Source organism: Oncorhynchus tshawytscha, linkage group LG07 (assembly GCF_018296145.1).
Source record: "Oncorhynchus tshawytscha isolate Ot180627B linkage group LG07, Otsh_v2.0, whole genome shotgun sequence".
Classification (NCBI taxonomy): domain Eukaryota; kingdom Metazoa; phylum Chordata; class Actinopteri; order Salmoniformes; family Salmonidae; genus Oncorhynchus; species Oncorhynchus tshawytscha.
In genome coordinates, this window is record NC_056435.1 from 35543784 (window position 1) to 35566244 (window position 22461).

Below are 22461 nucleotides of genomic sequence, written 5' to 3' on the forward strand. Positions count from 1 at the left end.
GGAAGGAGTAAACAAAATGTTCAAATGGTCAGGAGAGGGGCAGCATGAGGTGGATCTGTCTGAGAGCTTTGATGAATGTGTAAAAATAATCTCAGGTATGTTGCATAGATGGCATCCTCCTGTCCACTTCAAATAAATGCTTCTTCAGGTGTTTGTGGCTCAGCACCTATGGGGTAGCTAAACTAGCCTTTATTGTGATCCTGGCCGTCTGCATTCTCTACAAGATCTGACTGCAGCCATAATCAACCTCTCAAATAGGACTATGAGTCCAGGTTTTTCTTCCCTTAAAACTGCATGTTGATTTAGAATATCTGAATCACTGATTGAGTAGACTCCTAAGGGGTTTATGTATTCCGGAGACTGAAATGTATTGATAAAAAACAGTGTCTATAATCTTTCCCTTCAGGTGTCTTCCATCTACAAGGATCCCAGCATCGGAAATCTGATTAACGTTGTGATTGTGAAGTTAGTCATAATCAACAATGAGCTGGTGAGATCACAGCTCTAATGCACTGCAGTCATTCAGTACCAGCAGCACATTACAGTACTGTAAACATCTCCCTTTTACTCTCTGCTGTAGGATGGCCCAACCATTTCCTTCAATGCACAGACCACTTTAAAGAACTTCTGTATCTGGCAACAGAGGCAAAATCACCAAGATGAGAATCATCACTCCCACCACGACACAGCCATTCTCATCACCAGGTACACTGTCACTCCCACCACGACACAACCATTCTCAGCACCATCTCTTAGTGTAATGGCTAAAGTGTTGTGTTGACAGTCGCTGGGCCTCGTTTCGAGCCCTGGTTGGGGGCAACCCCCTGAATTCTCTGCAATGTGTTGGCTTTTGTTTATACAAACGAGTACACTAGTTGACATAGGGCATCTCTGGTGTCACAGTTCTGGGGCATGAAACCAGTGACATGACTTCCGTCTGTGTGTTCTTCACAGGCAAGACATCTGCCGAGCGCGGGACAAGTGTGACACATTAGGTAAGAGGAGCTCTAAGGACACATGCAATAGACTGTGCAACATAACGTTTGATTGAGGACAGTTTCATAACCATATTGATGTACTTGATGCCAGATAATGATTCTGCTTTTGATAGTGCTGATGACAATATAATGATGATGATGATAATGGTGATACTCTTGGTTTGCAGGGCTTGCAGAGCTTGGCACCGTGTGTGATCCATACAGAAGCTGCAGTATTAGTGAGGACAATGGGCTCAGCACTGCGTTCACTATCGCCCATGAACTGGGCCATGTGTGAGTACGGCATGCTGTTTATTCTTTGATTGATTTCATGTCATTACAATGTTAAAGCTGTATTCGTGTGTCATGCTTATGTGGCCCTGGTTTTCCTCTTAAAATGTCTCCAAGCTTCAAGATCTAAGTCTGCATGTGCAACGTCCCAAGTCAGCATGCACCTGCCAGCCTTCATCCAGCTTGGGAATACAACCCCAATACAACCCCAATACAACCCCAGGCCACTACATTACAGACTTGAACAACCCTTGTGTCTTAGTCAAATAATATTTTTTTGCCACACACACAAAAGGTGGGATTGTTGAATTCCATTCTTATTAGCACCAAGCGGCTTCAGGTCTGCTTAGCGACAAAGCTTGGTGGAATACAGTACCTACCTGTCATACTGTACCGTAGAGAGCTACCATACGGTACAGTACAGTACCATAGGAGAGAGGTACCATACTATATAATACCTATCCCCTGTGACCCTACTCTACCAGACACTGGCCCCTGCACAGACCTGCTACTAATGTCAACCCCAACCAGCCCAGTCATTTAGCCCTGTGTGTTACCAATCTGCTGCTTAAAGGATGATGCTTTATTTACCACAGTCAAACAAATCTCCCAAAACCGGTCCTTTCGTGCTTAGTTGAACAATCAGTCTAGCATGTAGGTTTATTGATGATGGGTTAGACCTGTGTGTTGTGGTGAATACATGTTCTCACTTGTGGTTTGGCCTCCTGACAGATTCAACATGCCCCATGATGACAGCAACAAGTGCAAAGAGGAGGGGGTTAAAATACAGCAGCATGTGATGGCGCCCACACTCAACTACTACACTAACCCCTGGATGTGGTCCAAGTGTAGCAGGAAATACATCACAGAGTTCCTTGAGTATGTAACGGCCATTGTATTCTATTTTAGACGTGCATGTCATTATGGAGAAGTGTTATTGTTGTTAACGTTAGGAGCACCACACTGCAGTATGGCTTAAATGACCAGTCAGCTATTCAATCAAAACTGGTATCTGGATATTTCTGGGTTAACGGGAAACAACATGACTTCTGTGTTGTTCGTGTATATTTGGAATGTTTATTACTTCCGTGTATAGTTTTTGATTGAATAGAGTTCCAGCTCTTGTTTTCATATCAATCACCTTGTAGTAGGTGCAGCAGGGGTTCTGTTATTTACAGGATACTACCTCGCCATCTGTACTGAGTGTGTTTTCTGTCTGTTTGTGTCTTTGTTTTTTCCCCCTTTTTTCTTGAAGTCATTTTATTTTTATTTCTTAATAGCACAGGGTATGGAGAGTGCTTACTTGATGAGCCCATTTCTAGGCCATACAGTCTGTCGCAGCAGCTGCCTGGACGGATATACAATGTCAATAAACAATGTGAATTGATATTTGGGCCGGGGACACAGGTGTGCCCATATATGGTAAGAGAATGGACCACACAGATTTCAAATGACAGTTCACTGTCTCGTCCTACATTATTATAGTCTATGGTTCTAGACATTCTATACTAGAGTCAACTTATTCTTTCAGTTGGCTCTCTCTGCTAGGCCTTCTGTACAGTATGTGTTAAAGCAGTTGTTTACACGCTACTCCTCCTGTGATTGAATGTGCCCTGCAAACCGCTGGGCTTGATATTTGTCAGGGCTTAGCTCCAGGCTTTGTTTAAAGGGCACACGCCTTGTAAGACATGGAAGAGTATATAGCACTGTGTGTGTGTTTGTGGATGGGGCTCAGGCAAGGGAATGGTAACTGTGTGTGTTTGTGGATGAGGCTCAGGCAAGGGAATGGTAACTGTGTGTGTTTGTGGATGAGTCTCAGGCAAGGGAATGGTAACTGTGTGTGTTTGTGGATGGGGCTTAGGCAAGGGAATGGTAACTGTGTGTGTGTGGGTGTGTGTGTGTGTTTTATAGGTCCAGTGCCGCAGACTGTGGTGCACCAGCCCAGAGGGGGCCCAGAGGGGCTGCAGGACCCAACACATGCCTTGGGCTGACGGGACCGAGTGCTCTCCAGGAAAGGCAAGTATCAGAGAGACGTACCGCAAGATGAAAGGATCTGATAGGGAGAGGGAAGGAAATGGACAGATGGGGATAAATAGAAAGGGTGAGATGAAGAGAAAGATAGAGTGAGACGAGCACCAGATACTTATGTAGTGTGTACACAGAGAGAGAGAGAGAGAGAGAGAGAGGCTAAAATAGTTTCATACACATCTGTGCATGAACACACAAACACATTCACATACAACCAAGCCAGCTTTATCACTATGCTGGAGCATACTGGAACATTTAATGTTATGAACTGTCAAAATACACCCCATAAATAACCACAAAGGAAACTTAGATATTAACTTTATTTGTTCCTGCTGCTATTTAAATGACTCACAACTATAAAATGTATTTTTTCAAAAACCCAAATGACAAAGAAAACAACAAGATCACAGAAATCTGCCAAGAAATCAATTCACCAATGAAGACTCGATATAAACTCGTAGTTGAACATGAGTGGGACATACGTGGCAGTTGCTCCAAATTCCTCCATTTGTTTAAACATGGATTTGTTTGCTTCAGAGACTGTATTATTATTAGGCAATAATAGGCTTATGGTGGAGCTGTGAATGGAGGCTTGTGGAGATTTCCCTCTCCATTACTGCTTTAGTGTAGCTTCTAATTAGGCCCTGTACCAAACCCTTCACTTCCTGCCTGTCTGCCTGACATAAAAGGGCTGCGGGGCGGCCGGGCCGGGTTGCTGAGGTCCCATAGCACACATGTTCAGAGCCTGCTCTGGTTACACATTGTATTCCTGCACACAAACCAACCTCATGCCAAGCCTATGGCTATGCCATGCTCAGCACTGAGGTTGCCGCTGTTTAGAATGCAGTCGTTGTCACCAAGGGAAATGGATTGTCCGCTATAAACTGAAACATATCTTCCCCATTTGTGTTCACTTCCTCTCAGACAGGCACATTTGTAATGGGTGTCTTTTTGGGTTCCGTCTTTTTCCAGTCGTCTTGTCATTTTTCCGTCAACGTCAAAGGAGGTTGTGAAGTGCTTTCAGGATAATGTGTTGCCAGTGTGCAGACTAAGGTTTCCTACTATCATGCTCTTCCTCTCTCTCTCTCTCTTTCTCTCCCCTTCTCTCTCTCTCTCTCTCTCCCCCCCCCTCTCTCTCTCTCTCTCTCACTGTCTCTTTCTTTCTCTCCCCTCTCTCTCTCTCTCTCTCTCCCCCTCTCTCTCTCTCTCTCTCTCACTGTCTCTTTCTTTCTCTCCCCCTCTCTCTCTCTCTCTCTCTCTCTCTCTCCCCCTCTCTCTCTCTCTCTCTCTCTCTCTCCTCCTCTCTCTCACTCTGTCTCTTTCTTTCTCTCCACAGCACTGTAAACATGGCCAGTGCATTCCCAAGGAGCACGACGCCACCCCCGTGGACGGGGCGTGGGGAGGCTGGTCTCCGTTTGGCTCTTGCTCGCGGACGTGTGGCGGGGGCATCAAGATTGCCGTGCGCGAGTGCAACCAACCTGTGTAAGCACAGTCTTTGTAGTCATGCACATCTACTGGACTGTATCTCCCTATGAGCTGCAGTGGTCAATGTGCCATAACATCAAGTCTCCTTAAATGAATTCTTTCCAGAGCAATTCTAAAGTACAGTCACGGCAGATTTGACGCTGTATCTATCTACCACCTTCCTCCAGGCCCAAGAACGGGGGGAAGTACTGTGTGGGGCGGAGGATGAAGTTCCGCTCGTGTAACTCAGAGCCCTGCTCCAAGCAGAAGAAAGACTTCAGAGAGGAGCAGTGTGCTGCCTTTGATGGCCGGCACTTCAACATCAATGGTCTACCTCCTAACGTGCGCTGGGTACCCAAGTACAGCGGAAGTAAGAACATCTCTCTCTCTCTTTACGCCTTCTTGGTTTTGCATCTTACTAACACAGAGAAAAATTAACTGGACTCTTAGGCCTTTAGAATGGGTGCCGTTGTAAGCTAACTAAAATTTCCTGTAGATGTGCACAAAGCATTCAGAGTGCTCGGTGAATGGATGCGATATAGCATGAGGAGTTATGTGAACTTGTTGGAACATCCAAATGGTTGAATTTTCATTAGCCCCTTTGAGTTTGAGTTGATTTTATTTTTACAGGGACAGTGCACATTAATCAACGTTTCAGTAAAAGTGCCGGTTTTAGCCAGCCGGCTAATTTTCAACCGCAGTCCCTGGGCAGGTTATTAAAAACAATTACAATATAGACAATCATTGAGCAGTGAGCACACGCAGAGCAACATAGGATAATCAAGACTTAGCATACAGACAGAGCAACATAGGACAAGCAAGAAGTAGCATACAGACAGAGCAACATAGAACAAAAAGCAGCAAGACAAAATTCATAAAAGCAACAAAGTGTTTCCACAGCTCACAAGCTACAGACAACATGGAAAGCGGCAATACACAGCTAGGGATTATGATCACAAATCTGATTGACCTTTAGCCATGTATTCATACATTTTGTGAAAGTGTGATAGGTGGTGCAGTTATGTGTGTCTGATGGCAGTGTATTCCAGACATGGGAAGCTCTCACAGAGAAAGCGGATTTACTAAAGGTGCTTTTCCTTAATGGAACTATACAGTCACCTCTCATGGCAGACCTTGTGGATCTGCTGCCATATGTTTGGGTTTTCTGTTTAACAAAAATACTGAGTGGAGGGGGAGCCAGGCCATTTAGGATCTTGAATACAAGACATGCATCGGTGTATTGCACAAGATTTTCCCAATTCATGAGCTCATGCTTTCTAAGGATGTAACAGTGATGATGGCTACTGGGCTTCCTATCAAGTACTTTAAGAGCCTGTTTGTAGACAGACTGAATAGGTTTTAACATTGTACAGCAAGCTTGGGCCCAACTAGTTAAGCAGTATGTTAAGTGTGGGAGTATCATAGATTTGAAGTACAGTTTTGCTACCTCTGTAGTCAAACAATTTTGTATAAATCGGAAATTAGCTAGGTTGAATTTGGTTATCTGAATGACCTTTTTCACATGCTTTTTAAAAGAGAGGTTGGAATCAAGTATGATGCCAAGGTACTTAAAATCAGATACCACCTGAAGCTTCTCCCCTGACACATAGACATCTGGTTCAGTAGCATCTGTTGCCCTCTTTGTGAAGAACATGCAGACAGTTTTTTTCACATTGAGATGCAAACACGAGTCACTGATTCACTTTGTAACCTGGACCATTACAGTAGTGAGTTCTTTTGCAGTGTTGTTTGCTCTTTGCATGCACATATATCACTGTATCATCTGCATACATTTGAACTTCAGACCCAGTACAGACAGAAGGAAGATCATTAATGTACAGGCTGAACAGGAGGGGCCCCAGTATTGACCCCTGGGGCACGCCCACATCATAGCTAAGAGTGGGCGACTGCTCATTGCTCACTCTGACACACTGAGTTCTGTCTTCAAGGTATGATTTCATCCATCTCAAGGCACCGGGGGAAAAGTTGAACTTGGACAATTTTGTGATGAGAATCTCATGGTTAACAGTATCAAAAGCCTTCCTTAGGTCCAGAAACACAGCCCCAACAACGCCCCCTTTGTCCATCTTGGACTTCACATTTTCCAGAAGAAAACAGTTGGCCGTTTCTATGGAGTGTTTTGCTCTGAAGCCAAACTGCATGGAGTGTAATGTGAAGGGGCTGTTGTTGAGGTGGGCAATCGTTCTGCTTCACACTTTTCAACAACCTTTGACATCACAGGTAGTATACTAATGGGCCTGTAGTTACTCACGTCAGCAGGGTCGCCTGATTTAAAGATGGCCGTTATGATGGCCGACTTCCATACCCTTGGAAACACCCCGAGACCAATAGATGTGTTGGTGACCTTAGCAATGGGGCCAATGAGTGACTCTTTGTAGTTTTTAAGAAAGGTAGAGTCCGGCCCAAACACATATTTTGCTTTAGAGTTCTTTAGTGAGCTAATCACCTTGTTCACCTTTGACTCAGAAACCTCCCTTATGATGAAGACAGGTTGAGCGTCATTCACTCGCACTGATCCCAAGATACCAGTGGAGGGGTTCTGTGTCAGCACCCTGACAGAGTCAATAAAGTAGGAATTGAAGGCTATTGCTATTTCGACTGCATCCTGTGTTAGATTGTTATTCACCATGATTTCTAGTCTTTTTGCAGTGTTACTATGGTCTTTCCCTGTTAACTTTTTTAGATTCTCCCAGATAAATTTTGAATTTCCCTTTGCTTCCTCTTCTTCTCTCATCACCTTATTTCTCAACATTGTAAACCTATGTCTGTCATGCTCCAATTTGGATCTTATGGCTATTTTAGAGCATCAATTTCCAGATTTCTCCATTTAGCCATGGAAGAGTGCTCTTTTGGCCAGGTTTGGATTTGATTTTCTTTAGGGAACCATTTATTGTCATCTTTAATGAGGTCAGTGGACTGTTTTCACCATTCCCTCTTCCTCTTCTGTCCTGTAGTTCAGATGAAGGATCGCTGTAAGCTGTTCTGCAGGGTGGCTGGCAGCACGGCCTACTACCAACTCAGGGACCGGGTCATCGACGGCACGCCATGTGGCCCCGACACCAACGACATCTGTGTGCAGGGCCTGTGCAGGGTGAGACTGACACACAGCCTTTAACGACCTCAGCCTGATAGTTAGCCTAATATGCCATTCGTAACAGTCATAAGAGCTGTTATAACAGCTGTCATGATGGCATTATTTTAAAATGAGGAGAATATTATTCACGGAGGTGTGGTTCTTCATTTTACTGTACTCTTGAGCTAAAGTCCATTGTCCCTATTACAGGCAACAGACTAAAACCAATTATACCAGAATAGAGTTTCACTGTGGTGCTATTTACAATAGAGAATTTCTGTCAGGTGTGTTACAGTTATATGAATTTAACACACTTAACCGGGTTCGATTCTGTGTATTAGGAAACAATTTATTAGGTTTTATCCCTGCAGCCTGGTAGAAGGTTGCAGGGCACAGTATAGGATTTCATAAGAAATTCCACTACTTTAATGACATTTCATTCCGCCCCCCTTTTTTCTCCTCCACTTCCTTCTCCTCATTTTCCTTCCATCCTTTCTCCTCCTCATCCCTGTGCAGCAAGCGGGATGTGACCATGTGTTGAATTCCAAGGCGAGGAGAGATAAGTGTGGTGTGTGTGGCGGTGACAACTCCTCGTGCAAGACCGTGGCAGGCACCTTCAACATGGTGCGCTACGGTGAGCCAAACTGTGTGTTATCCCAATGACTGAAAAGTGTCATTGAAACCTTTTTACTATTATATACTGACCGCTGACCTTGTCATGGTCACTCAGAGACGTTGAGTTCTCCTCTGCTGGTTGTGCTGCAGGATACAACGAAGTAGTGAGAATACCCAGTGGTGCTACAAATATTGATGTTCGTCAACACAGCTACTCAGGGAAACCAGAGGACGATAACTACCTCGGTAAGACTCAAACTCACGATCAAAACACTTTTAGGGGTCTTGTTGGCTGTTGAATTTGAAACATTAGCTGGGAGGATTTGATTTGTCACTGTCTGTCATGTCACAGTTCAGTATGTCTAACATTCAGAGGTGTCAACAGCTTTAGTATTCTCTTCTTGAGCAGATATGTTTTGTCTGGTTGTTGGTGCTACTGTAGTGTCCTGCCTGTCCACAGCGGAGAGATTTGGAGGGCCTGTTGAACTTTGCATGTTGGAGAGTTTGTGGCACACATGCTAAAACATTAATTACCCAGAACTCACATAGCCCTCTGGGTGTAATTTCATTATCTCTGTTTTTATTTTTTTTATTTTTTTTCACCTTTATTTAACCAGGTAGGCCAGTTGAGAACAAGTTCTCATTTGCAACTGCGACCTGGCCAAGATAAAGCATAGCAGTGTGAGCAGACAACACAGAGTTACACATGGAATAAACAATTAACAAGTCAATAACACAGTAGAAAACAAAGGGGGAGTCTATATACAATGTGTGCAAAAGGCATGAGGAGGTAGGCGAATAATTACAATTTTGCAGATTAACACTGGAGTGATAAATGATCAGATGGTCATGTACAGGTAGAGATATTGGTGTGCAAAAGAGCAAGTAGATAAATAAAAACAGTATGGGGATGAGGTAGGTGAAAATGGGTGGGCTATTTACCAATAGACTATGTACAGCAGCAGCGATCGGTTAGCTGCTCAGATAGCTGATGTTTGAAGTTGGTGAGGGAGATAAAAGTCTCCAACTTCAGCGATTTTTTGCAATTCGTTCCAGTCACAGGCAGCAGAGTACTGGAACGAAAGGCGGCCAAATGAGGTGTTGGCTTTAGGGATGATCAGTGAGATACACCTGCTGGAGCGCGTGCTACGGATGGGTGTTGCCATCGTGACCAGTGAACTGAGATAAGGCGGAGCTTTACCTAGCATGGACTTGTAGATGACCTGGAGCCAGTGGGTCTGGCGACGAATATGTAACGAGGGCCAGCCGACTAGAGCATACAGGTCGCAGTGGTGGGTGGTATAAGGTGCTTTAGTGACGAAACGGATGGCACTGTGATAGACTGCATCCAGTTTGCTGAGTAGAGTGTTGGAAGCCATTTTGTAGATGACATCGCCGAAGTCGAGGATCGGAAGGATAGTCAGTTTTACTAGGGTAAGCTTGGCGGCGTGAGTGAAGGAGGCTTTGTTACGGAATAGAAAGCCGACTCTTGATTTGATTTTCGATTGGAGATGTTTGATATGAGTCTGGAAGGAGAGTTTGCAGTCTAGCCAGACACCTAGGTACTTATAGATGTCCACATATTCGAGGTCGGAACCATCCAGGGTGGTGATGCTAGTCGGGCATGCGGGTGCAGGCAGCGATCGGTTGAAAAGCATGCATTTGGTTTTACTAGCGTTTAAGAGCAGTTGGAGGCCACGGAAGGAGTGTTGTATGGCATTGAAGCTTGTTTGAGGTTGGATAGCACAGTGTCCAATGACGGGCCGAAAGTATATAGAAAGAGGTGGATCAGGAATTCATTGATATATACAGAGAAAAGAGTCGGCCCGAGAATTGAACCCTGTGGCACCCCATAGAGACTGCCAGAGGACCGGACAGCATGCCCTCCGATTTGACACACTGAACTCTGTCTGCAAAGTAATTGGTGAACCAGGCAAGGCAGTCATCCGAAAAACCGAGGCTACTGAGTCTGCCGATAAGAATATGGTGATTGACAGAGTCGAAAGCCTTGGCAAGGTCAATGAAGACGGCTGCACAGTACTGTCTTTTATCGATGGCGGTTATGATATCGTTTAGTACCTTGAGTGTTGCTGAGGTGCACCCGTGACCGGCTCGGAAACCAGATTGCACAGCGGAGAAGGTACGGTGGGATTCGAGATGGTCAGTGACCTGTTTGTTGACTTGGCTTTCGAAGACCTTAGATAGGCAGGGCAGGATGGATATAGGTCTGTAACAGTTTGGGTCCAGGGTGTCTCCCCCTTTGAAGAGGGGGATGACTGCGGCAGCTTTCCAATCCTTGGGGATCTCAGACGATATGAAAGAGAGGTTGAACAGGCTGGTAATAGGGGCTGCGACAATGGCGGCGGAAAGTTTCAGAAATAGGGGGTCCAGATTGTCAAGCCCAGCACGGGTCCAGGTTTTGCAGCTCTTTCAGAACATCTGCTATCTGGATTTGGGTAAAGGAGAACCTGGAGAGGCTTGGGCGAGGAGCTGCCGGGGGGCAGAGCTGTTGGCCGAGGTTAGAGTAGCCAGGCGGAAGGCATGCCAGCCGTTGAGAAATGCTTATTGAAGTTTTCGATAATCATGGATTTATCGGTGGTGACCGTGTTACCTAGCCTCAGTGCAGTGGGCAGCTGGGAGGAGGTGCTCTTGTTCTCCATGGACTTCACAGTGCTGTGCTGCTCGTAAAAGTGTAAAAGCTACTATGCTTGTGTTTCTTGGTGTTTCTTTGTTCGCGTGTGCATGTGCGTGCGCGTGTGACTCTCTGCGGGTGCGCTGGGGCCTAAGGGGGAACAGGGAGGGAACATTGGGTAGGGGGGCTTGTGGGAAGTGGGCTGGTCTCTGTGGCCACATTACTGTGATGTGTGAAATGGTGAGGAAAGTAACTCAGGAAATTAGCTCCATAATCGCATTAGTGTGAATGTGTGCAGCAGACTGTCTGATGAACAGAACAGGAGGACTGAGATTCCTCCAGTAGAAATGTAGGATTATTTTACCACAGTTAGGTTTATCTGCTCTCTGTTGCAGCCCTTGCTGTAAATTAAAACATCAACTGTCATGCTGCTCTATGTTTTTATCACTGTGTTAAGTGAACGTTTGTTCACAGTTGACTGACTCTCTTTTCAAAGCCAACTCTAAAGTCTGCCCATGCAAACACTATGTTCGATTTCCTCAAGAGAAGGAAAAAGGAGTTTAGCGAACTTGATAAAGACTTGTGGTTTTGCACCCTGTCCCGTACTGTACTTTCAGAATCTTATGCCATCTTATTTACTCATGTCAGTGTCACCTCCTCTGTCTTTTTCTCCAGCTGTTTCAAACAGTCGTGGGGACTTCCTGCTCAATGGCGAGTTTGTAGTCAGCATGTTTAAAAGGGAAATCAAAGTGGGCAATGCCATCATCGAGTACAGCGGATCCGACCACGTCATTGAGAGAATCAACTGCACTGACCGCATCGAGGAGGAGATCATTGTCCAGGTAACAACTCTTTACCTGACTGTTGAGAAGGTTATGATGCAAATGGAACAGTGGAACTGTACTGATTGTTCTGTTCCTCTGCCCTCCGATCCCTCCTCAGGTGCTTTCTGTAGGTAACTTGTACAACCCAGACGTCAGGTACTCCTATAACATCCCCATCGAGGATAAACCCCAGCAGTTTGTCTGGGATGCCTATGGGCCCTGGCAGGACTGCAGCAGGCCCTGCCAAGGTGAGGGATGGGAAGGGAACGTAAGGGGTGTGGTTAGGGGGTTAAAGAGAAGATGAGGGGTGTCGGAAAGTTTGAGGTGGTGGAGAGGTGTGGGCATGTGGGAAAGGAGGTGTGGAGGGAGGTGAAAGGTTGAGGGAGAGAGAAGGTGAGGCTTTATGTGGTTGTATCTGACCACTATTAAATCCAATATTGGCTCCAAGGCTCTTGCAACCATGTACTAAGAAATTCTCATGAAATAGTGGAGAATAGTGGACCATACAGTGTTGTCAGGGCGGTGGGAAGCATCAGGAGTCAAATGGAATTCAGGAGCAAAATTCTGGTATTAATTAACAGATGTAGAAGGTGAGCTGGATATACAGTATTAATATTGACAGGATGTTGATGGACACTGACTTACAGACTTATAGAGTCAATATACTGAAGCTACATTTGCCTTCTAAGACAGAATAATAATAATAATAAATGCCATTTAGCAGACACTTTTATCCAAAGCGACTTGGGTGGTCCCAGGAATCAAACACACTACCCTGGCATTACAAGCGCCATGCTTTACCAAATGAGCTACAAAGGACCACCTTCAAAACAAGACAGAGCACCTTTAACTTTGACAAAGCGTCAGTAATTCCTCACACAGCTGAGTTTAGCAGAGTCTGGGACAACATGTCAGTCCAGCCTATGCACTCTTGAAAATTCTTCTTCTTCTCCTGTAGTGTTTTAGGGCAGACTACACCTGAAACGTTGTATTGCCGCCCACTACTGGATGCGGGAAATAAAAAAGGCGGGAAATCCATAACAAAAAATCCACTCAGAGCACTACTCAGATCTGGTGACCTGAGAGGATGGAACCTCTGCTCCATTCAGTATGCCATGCAGCTCCTCACCTGTTTCATCCTTCATTCCCAAAAACGGTCCAGCTGCAGATAAGCTGATATTGATCTTTCTTGAGTTCTTAGCCACTCCTGCAGTGCAGTTTATCACCATAGCAATAAATGACAAAATATCGACTTTCTGCTCGACAAGGGTATCTGGATCCTGCACCTTGCGAATGGAACCCACAGCACTGAACTTTGGCGTCTCCATGGCAACCGAACCACTAGAACATCATTTAACTTTTCTCGCAGCCTCTGCTTAGGAGACACGCTGAACAGCTTTTAACCTAGCAATCTCTGCCTCCTTCACCCTTACAGGACATTTCCATTGAACGCGTCAATCGCCGAGCACCAACTGTTCCAGGAATTTTCATTGCGATCTTCTTAGCCCTAACTTCTACATAGAATCCAGAAATCACGCCCTTGATTGGTGCCCTGCTCCGAAAATCGAAGGCAGTCAACTCTTTCTCCTTGAATCTGCTAAGGCGCAACGCGCACTCCTTTTGTTCTGCCGACATACAAAAATCTACGAAATTCCACTTCTCTTCACCCGAACGGATTCCACAGTACACCATCTTCAATATCTTGGCAACATAAAACGGATCTCCCAGGTACATCTTCTTATCCTCAAACTGCCCTCCTACTACAAACGGTGAAGTAGTTGTGCTAGGAGCAGTAGGCTCACTAGACAGCGTTTTAACTGTGATTATAGCGCTCTTTATCCGTCCTTTATCGACTGTAGTCCATCCAGTATTGTCATCACCTTCATTCTTAATCTCATCTTTGCTGGCGCCGCCAGATTCAAACTCGGTGTCCACTTCCGCCATTCTCTCTAGCTCTCACAATCAGAGATCTTGCCCTCTTTTGAAAATGGACATCTGAACAGGTTTAAAGCCCAACCCCTAACACTGGGATAATCCCAAAAGCATCGAAACAAGTATTTAATCAATTAACATTAGCCTAATAATTCCCTTCACAATTAGTACTTCTCAATAGTTATCATATCAATGACCATTCCATAATACATTTCATCATATGAGGACAAAATATCCCATTAATGTTCAATGAATATGCTGTAGATATTTGGAAAACCTCCCTCAACATAGAACATTGTAATGGGCAACTATGATGGATAACAATGATGTATAACTATGATGGAAAGCTATGATGGATAACTATGATGGATAACAATGATGTATAACTATGATGGATAACAATGCGCATGTGACCGGTCGGCGTACTCTCCAAATCAGTCCACAAAACAATCTGCAGTGGAGAATACAGATTGGCGATACAAATGTATTTTTTCTTCTAATTAAACAATGATTCATTTCTACTCGCATGTGACTTTTTCTCTAACAACAGTGGGACATGTTTCGCGTTATAGGAATATGCTTGAAGACATTAGCAATAGGAACAACCATTAGCAAACCATTAGCAATAGAATGACATGTCCAAAATAACTTTAGAATATAATCTTTGAAGATGTAGGGCTCTATTTTAACAACCTAACACAATGGTAAATCTTAGCACTGGTGGTAGCGCTATAGGTCTGGGCATGTGTCAGAAATATTTGTGCTATTTTTACAGTGGGAATTATGGGCGCAATAGCTGGCGGTGGCGTGAAAGCGCTGGGTTTTTGATGAATAAATAAATTGTAGGTTGGCGGAGGGCTTGATCATTCACTGGCCAATCAACGTGTTCCATGGCTTAATACTGCAAGCCGTTATCTCAAGTTGTGTAGGTTATTGACCGTCTTTGTGTTGCCATCAACTTCAATTCGGCTGGGGAGCACAGCAATATTCTCCTCCGAGTCCGTTTATTAAACAGCATAGGCTACAGTAATGAATAATAGCAACAGCAAAATACAGCTTTGGCAGTCAACATTGTTGTACTTGCTTAACCTATAGGCCTATACAGGTCGCTCCACCCATTGGGTGCCTTTTGAGTAGTGTAACTTGGTGATTTATTAACCTAATTTAAACATTCTGTCATAAAGAGCACATGTTCAACTTAATAAAAAAAACTTGTTTTCCCATCTCAAAAGGTTAAATAAGCAAAATTACGACAGTAAGTGCCAAGTAAAGTAACAGGGTTGATCATAAGGGTTGACGATTTCATCTTAAATCAGCCATAAATACCCCTGTTATGGGGAGAATGGAAGCTTGTTGTGTGCAACAGAGAAGGTCAATTAAATTCAAGCTTGACAAAAAACATTGAAATTGTTAAAACATTTCTAGTCTGTCTATCTATGGGTCACAGGGTTGACATATTATGCTTGACCCGCTCAATTGTCCACCACAAACATCCGAAAATGTCAAAAAAGATTAGAACCAGCTCACCTGATTTTACACTAGGGTTTGACTACAATGTTTATTTTAGTTTTTTTTAATTTTATTAATAGGAATAGTATTACCATATTAAAATGAGAGTTCAGATCGCATAACAGGGTTGACCTTAAAATGAGGGGAAAAAATGTTATAAATGTTTTCAGGAATCACTAATCACATTAAATAAATGAATAACAATCGCCACAAAGCAACATAATAACTAGGGCTTTACAATGATGGTGAAAACTTTGAGAAATGCTGTGGTTAAGTCACAGAGGGTGGTCAGAGGGACATGTCAAAATGCTGTGGTTAAGTCACAGAGGGTGGTCAGAGGGACATGTCAAAATGCTGTGGTTAAGTCACAGAGGGTGGTCAGAGGGACATGTCAAAATGCTGTGGTTAAGTCACAGAGGGTGGTCAGAGGGACATGTCAAAATGCTGTGGTTAAGTCACAGAGGGTGGTCAGAGGGACATGTCAAAATGCTGTGGTTAAGTCACAGAGGGTGTACTGAGGGACATGTCAAAATGCTGAACTGTGGCACTTTAGCAAATCTTTATTCATATTAAAAAACAGATGTATTTAATTTTCCATCTGGTGTATATTATAAGGTCACTTTATTTAATATAACAGGCTTTTAAAATACTATATTGGTGCACAATTACTACTGAAAATATCACTCATTTCGTGGAACGACCCATACATGCGTGTCTTTACGCATGACACTTCTTCTGAAATAAAGAACACTAGGCTCCCTTTAAAATGTATTGTAGACTATGTGTCAGGCACATTTGCAATAAGCAAAATATAGGCTTATCCATCATTGATGTGGAATTATAGGACTAAATAATTTGAATAAGAAAAGAGGAGTACGTTGTTGGTAACTGGACAAGAGGCACTCTGGAAATGGGGTTGGATATCAGCGAAACGGTGTATGCAGGTAGGCCTATGTGAATTGTGAATAATGCAAAAGCAAAACGGCAAAAGCCTCACCAGTAGACCATTTAGAAACCTTTTATGGATGGGCTACTTGGCTTATGCATGGCCAGGATAAGAGAGATACCCAACTCATTGTTGTTGAACCAGCTTTCATTATAGTAGTCTAGGGGTAGCCTACTGAGGGCTTGGTTTTTAATCTAATGAAATGAAAATCAAGAAATTGTTACAGGAAAATAACTTCAACGTTTCTAAAAACGAGCGTCACTGGCATCATCTCTCGCTCCAAGAGCTGGCTAAAAAAATGTAGCCTACAATACATAGATTAAAAGGGGATGTCCGCTTACTGTTTTGCTGCTCCCAAATGTACCTTTTAATAAAGCTTGGTGATAAAGATTTATTAAAAAGCTATCTCTTGAACCAAACCCTTAATTGATAGTCTTGGCTTCTTGGTGAATGGATAGGGCAGGAGAAAAAACAACAGCCCCATGGCTATGCTTGGTTTTAAATTAAATTAAACGAAATGGAGGAAAAAAACATTATATTACAACATATTTATTTAAAAATATATAATTTTTAATATATATATGTATATATATATATTTTTTTAAATGAGAAAAAAACTGTATATATACAAGTATACAAACAGACAATGATAACATATGCTAGGGTGTACAACAAGTTCTAGATGATACAAATATCTTTTTTTTAACAGCTTTCTTATTAGAAGAATGTACAAGTGCTCTTAATGTATTGCTAAAATTCCTTATAGAAAACACGGAAGAGAGTTTTTTTTATTAGTGAATTTACATTTATGAATATTACATTTTCCATTAGCACAATTAGATTTATGAGGTAAAACATTTTTTCTTTATCCTTATTATAGTTAAGGAAACCGAGCAGCACATTCTCCCATAAAAAAACAAAAGTCATCAAGAATATTAACAGTATAAAACTATGCATATCTTGCCATAATTTCTTTACACGTAGACAATGCCAAAATAATTGTAAAACTGTGTCTGGTGCTCAACACAAAAAGCACTGTTAATGTTAATGTGTTTTCTGAGCTTCTTCGGGTAGTGATTCTGGTTACACCTCTAAATAACATGAAAGTTCCAGATGGAATAGCATCAAAGACTATGGCGAACTCTCTAGGTGTAACAAGGATATTGTAATGAGATTTTTTTAAATCCTCATAATTGAGTACCAATCCTTCTGCATTAAAAAGTTGACTAACCAGCAGCATATGATTATTAAACCAGTTGTTAAAAAAATGAAGACTTGTTTCTATACAAACTATCCTTATTGTTCCAAATGAAATGCCTATGCGGGGTAAAGCACATATCTCTTGTTCCATGAGCATACGGGCACTGTCCGTCACGGCTGGACAAGCTGCGCATCCGCTGTCAAAACCGATGTCATTATCATCCACATTACCGTTAAGACCTGCTTTTGGTGAGTCTTAAATCACTGAATGAAAATTTCACTTGTGCGAGTTTTAAAGACACGCCTCAAATATTCCCACCATCCCACCTCAAGGCAAGTAAGCTGATGTCAGACAGGTAAATTGCTGAACCTGGCTGACAATAGAGCCTGCAGTGTATTTCTTCACTAATACATATCTATTTATCTATGGGGATTTACTGCCAGTTTTACTGATTTACACCTCATAATGCTTGGTTATAACAATTAAGAACAGAAGGTATAGGAGGAAGAGTGATGTTTCTTAGAAAGATTTTTTTTAAATAAAAGCGATTTTGCTATGATTTAAACCACACGATTCCTGGAGGCACACACTCCTGCTGGTTTTCCGTCTTGCCTTTTGACAAGTGTCTGATTTAGACTCCAAAGAATTCAAGCTTGCGTGGACTTTCTAGCCAATCGATTTATTGATTCAATGCCAGGTACTGGGAGAAACTAAAAGCAGCAAAACCATGACCAAGGAACTAAACCCTCTCTCCCACCCCATCAGGAGAGCGTAAGAGGAAGATCCTGTGTAGTAGAGAGTCGGACCGTGTGGTGGTCTCAGACCAGAGGTGCCATGGGGTCGCCAGACCAGCCATGGTCACAGAACCCTGCAACACAGAGTGTGAAATCAGGTACTGCCTAAACCACTCTCAATCGCTTTATCTGTCCATATTGCAGATTTTTTTGATCACTCTCAGTCTTTATATCTGTGATATGTATGCTGTTTGATACAAAGTTCAGTTTTATCCTGTCAGCGTCTTTCACCTCTGACCTTTCCTGTCTGTGTAGGTGGCATGTGGCGAGGAAGAGCGAGTGCACAGTCCCATGTGGGGTGGGATATCGTACGCTGGAGATCTACTGCGCCAAACTCAGCCGTGCCGATGGAAAGACCCAGAAGGTGGACGAGCGTTACTGCAGCAGTCAACGCAAACCTGACGACAAGGAGAGTTGCCATGGAGACTGTAACCCAGGAGGATGGGAGTACTCATCTTGGTCAGAGGTGAGAACGCCTGTTATAGTTTTAAGGGATGTATAAAACGAGAAGGAAAAGGTTTAATACGTGTGTGCATGTGTTGCAGTGCTCCAAAAGCTGTGGAGGAGGGTCCCGGCGTCGTGCGGCTGTGTGTGGAAAGTCTTCTGAGGCGGGAAGTGATGAGAGCAAGTGCAGCCAGAGAGACAAGCTGACCACCGTCCAGAACTGCAATGACTTCCTATGTCCTGCGTGGAAGACCGGAGACTGGTCTGAGGTCAGTTCTATGGAGAATGTCTGGACTACGCTTTGGGAATGTTGCTTAGCATTTGAAGCTAATCATTTGAAGGTAATCAGACCGGAGACTAGTCTGAGGTCAGTTCTATGGAGAATGTTTGCTTAGCATTTGAAGCAAATTGAGGAATTTTGAACCCAGATGGCCTTTTTACACTACGATCAGTTCGCAGCCAAATCAGGGTTCTGATTCTACACCTGACAGCAGACATAGTGTAAAAAATAACATTTGTAGGACAGAATTATGGGAATAATCTTGAATTTGTTTGACTAAGGAATTCTACTCCTATAATATAAAGAGGAAGTATTAAACATGTAAAAATGACTGGGCGCCAGGGAAGTTGGTCATAGGAATGTCTTGTCATGTACGGTGCACGACTGTACCCATGTTTGTGGGGTAGTAACTAGCTTTATTGTGTAGTTTACACGTTCTGTCCAGCAGTTCAAAAGGCTTTGAGTGCGCCTACTCAAACAAACACTGTACACACATAGCTAGCCTACTGTACATGTCAATCTATGTGCCCCTGTTTCTCATTGTGCCCGTTGACTGTTGCAGTGCCTGGTGACGTGTGGGAAAGGGTACAAGCATCGACAAACATGGTGCCAGTTTGCGGAGGACCGACTGGACGACCGCTTCTGTGACTCGATGTCCAAGCCTGAGTCCGTCCAGACGTGTCAGCAGCAGGATTGTGCTTCGTGGCAGGTCGGACCATGGGGACAGGTGAGTCACGCGTGTTGTACAGTTGACATACCTGTAGAGTGACATGTTTTGTGGCAGGTAATATTATGATCTGTTTGCCGGGTGGCACACACTGTGTTTCAGGTGACATCTGTGGCTTCCAGTCACCCCCTGTCCCTCAAAGACTATAGTGTTGTGTCTTGTAAAAGCTAACGATTATCTGAACTCATTATGTGTCATTCCAACTGTGTCCAACTGTTTCTAATATTAGAATATGACCCAATGAAGCAGCTATTTTTACAATCTATCATAATAAACCCATTTTGCTTTAGAGTTTTAGTTACGTGTCCATGAGGCTATACAGAGCCTAATGTGATTAAAAAAATAAATCTCCTATGAACTTTCTTCAGATCACAGGAGGTTGGTTTAATTGGGGAGGATGGGCTTGTGGTAATGGCTGGAGCAGAATCAGTGGAATGGCATTCAATACATCAAACACATGGTTTCTATGTGTTTGATGCCATTCCCTTTGCTCCTTTCCAGCCATTATTATGAGCGGCCCTCCCCTCAGCAGCCTCCACTATTCCAGATGTAGAGCAATGACAGGAGAAAGACAAGCCACTCATTTAGTCTATCCCCCATTTACTCTGCTGTTTAGGCACATTGCTGACCGTGCCAAAATCAGCATATACAATCTGTACACAATCTGTGTCGACATACTCCCCTATATTTATGCTTGCTAATGCATTGCCAGTTTATATCTCTCAGGATGCAAAAAAAAAACTTTCTCTGTAGCAATCCTGTAGCAAGGTGTCGCAACGTTTTGCAAATCAAAACTCGGCACTTCATCTTAACACAGCTTGTGTGTGCAAACTGCCTGTAAGCCTAAACATGTGATGGGAGATTAGGTGTTCCTATACCATGGCATTAGGCAATCATGTTAAATGTATATTTGAAGCTGTGTAATGAAGCGCGCGGAATCTTAGCTGAAGTTGCTGCCACACAAGTTTGACCTCATTTCATTGGAGTCAGTGAGGTAGAAGAGAGTGTGGTGTGTCTACCCACTGACTTGGCTACAGTGGAAAAAAAGAAGTGGAAAGTAGATGAGTTACTCATGCATTATGATCCTGAAGGCTGTTATCTGCTGGCACTAGTCTGACCAGGCTCGTCAGGGAGTGCACTTCTTTTCCATTCAGTTACTCATTTTTTGGGAAGATTTGCTACGTTGGCTTGTTTTTGTCCCTCTCTGACTTTCTCTTTCTCCCTCTCTATCTTTCTCTCCATTGCTCTTATTCTTCATATCTCTCTGTTCTCTTACTCTCTCTTTGGTGGACTCAGTGCACTACCTCGTGTGGACCCGGCTACCAGATGCGAGCTGTGAAGTGCGTTGTGGGGTCATACGGGTCCGTCATGGACGACACTGAATGTAACGCTGCCACGCGGCCCACTGACACTCAGGTAAGGACACAGTCCACTAAGACCCATCTCAACATCTCTAGAACTTCCACTCATCTCCTCTGCACTGATCTAGACAATTGACATGGGATAAGTGAAAGCCATGGGGTGGATTCCTTCTCATTTTGTGAAAATACTTTTATATACTGCCCTTTCAAGTGATATTTGTGAGAATATATATTTTAGGGAGGCCTACATGCAATTTTCTCAGTATTAGGCCACCCAGGGCTTGACTGTCAGACTCAGTAGACCACACAAGACCCTAACCCGCTCCTGACACTACTCGAATGCTTGGTTGTGAGCTGACCATGTGACCTGCCCTATCCCCTCCAGTTGTAGAATGGTGTTCAATTCTATGGTGAGGAAAGGGGGGTTCCCCGTGCAGGCTGAGACACAGGTACAGTCACTGACACTGTGAGGTAGGAAGGAAGTCCCACACCCAGTCCATTACCACCTGGACTCAATAAGGCCTTGTTGTCTAGACAGGGGTTAAAGGGGGGCTGTGCTGGCTCTTACCCCCAGACGGAGACACATAGCTGGGATTGTCTCCCTCCAGCAGTCCATCCCCTTACCAAGCATGAGGGAGGAGGAAAGAGGGCCTATCCACGGCAGGTCCGCACAACAGCTCCTGTCAAGGAGCAGGAGGGTGTCTGGGGATGGGTGATGGAGGGGGAGTGTGAGCTGGCTCTAACCCCAGAAACAGAAAGATTTTGCAGCAACAGTAGGCCATGGGGCAGGACTGGTGATGGGGCAAAACATTCCTTGATTATTTGTGGAAAATGTCCTCACCTTGGTTATGTCAATCAAACCTACAGTCTGCTAGCTGTATTGTTTGTCTGTAAAGAGTGTTGTAGTGTAGTGTAATAGTATAGTTTCCCACCTTAATGTCTGTCTGTCAACACCTTGGTCATGACACTTCTGTTGAAGTGAGACATAGATGGTGAACACAAACAGTTGCGGAGTAATCGTCACACATTTCATGAGCCTCTACTTTTATGAACCTCTTCGTGCATCAATTTAGTTTATTAGGGCCTGCTTCTTTCTTCTTCATGCTAATAGTGGGAAGGTAGGATGGACCGTTTTCCCGCGGCATGGCGGGCGGGTCCTGGTTGGGTGGGGTGTGGAGGGGTGGGTTGTGATGGGGTGGGGTGGGCCATAAACACTGGCTGAGACTCCGGTCACAGGGAGGCCCCCCTGGTACAGTCCTTAATTCCCGACTCAGCCATCATGCCCAGTGACCCTGAACCAGTCACTTCATCTCCCTGTGATTCCAGCCAGTCATCCGTGAAG

At 43.8% G+C, this 22461-nt stretch overlaps 1 protein-coding gene across 1 annotated transcript in view; it reads left to right on the plus strand.

The window, feature by feature from the left end:
• LOC112255256 (A disintegrin and metalloproteinase with thrombospondin motifs 9-like) overlaps positions 1-22461 on the plus strand; it is a 74893-nt gene that overhangs the window by 13037 nt on the left and 39395 nt on the right. Inside the window, exons 5-23 of the mRNA XM_042324347.1 lie at positions 407-490; positions 581-705; positions 955-995; positions 1166-1271; positions 2001-2147; positions 2549-2690; positions 3180-3284; positions 4633-4778; positions 4949-5130; positions 7736-7872; positions 8371-8488; positions 8620-8715; positions 11777-11943; positions 12044-12173; positions 18279-18405; positions 18563-18773; positions 18853-19020; positions 19594-19758; positions 21055-21174. Of these exons, the coding sequence (XP_042180281.1) occupies positions 407-490; positions 581-705; positions 955-995; positions 1166-1271; positions 2001-2147; positions 2549-2690; positions 3180-3284; positions 4633-4778; positions 4949-5130; positions 7736-7872; positions 8371-8488; positions 8620-8715; positions 11777-11943; positions 12044-12173; positions 18279-18405; positions 18563-18773; positions 18853-19020; positions 19594-19758; positions 21055-21174 (2517 nt within the window). The remainder of the gene's footprint in view (positions 1-406; positions 491-580; positions 706-954; positions 996-1165; positions 1272-2000; positions 2148-2548; positions 2691-3179; positions 3285-4632; positions 4779-4948; positions 5131-7735; positions 7873-8370; positions 8489-8619; positions 8716-11776; positions 11944-12043; positions 12174-18278; positions 18406-18562; positions 18774-18852; positions 19021-19593; positions 19759-21054; positions 21175-22461) is intronic.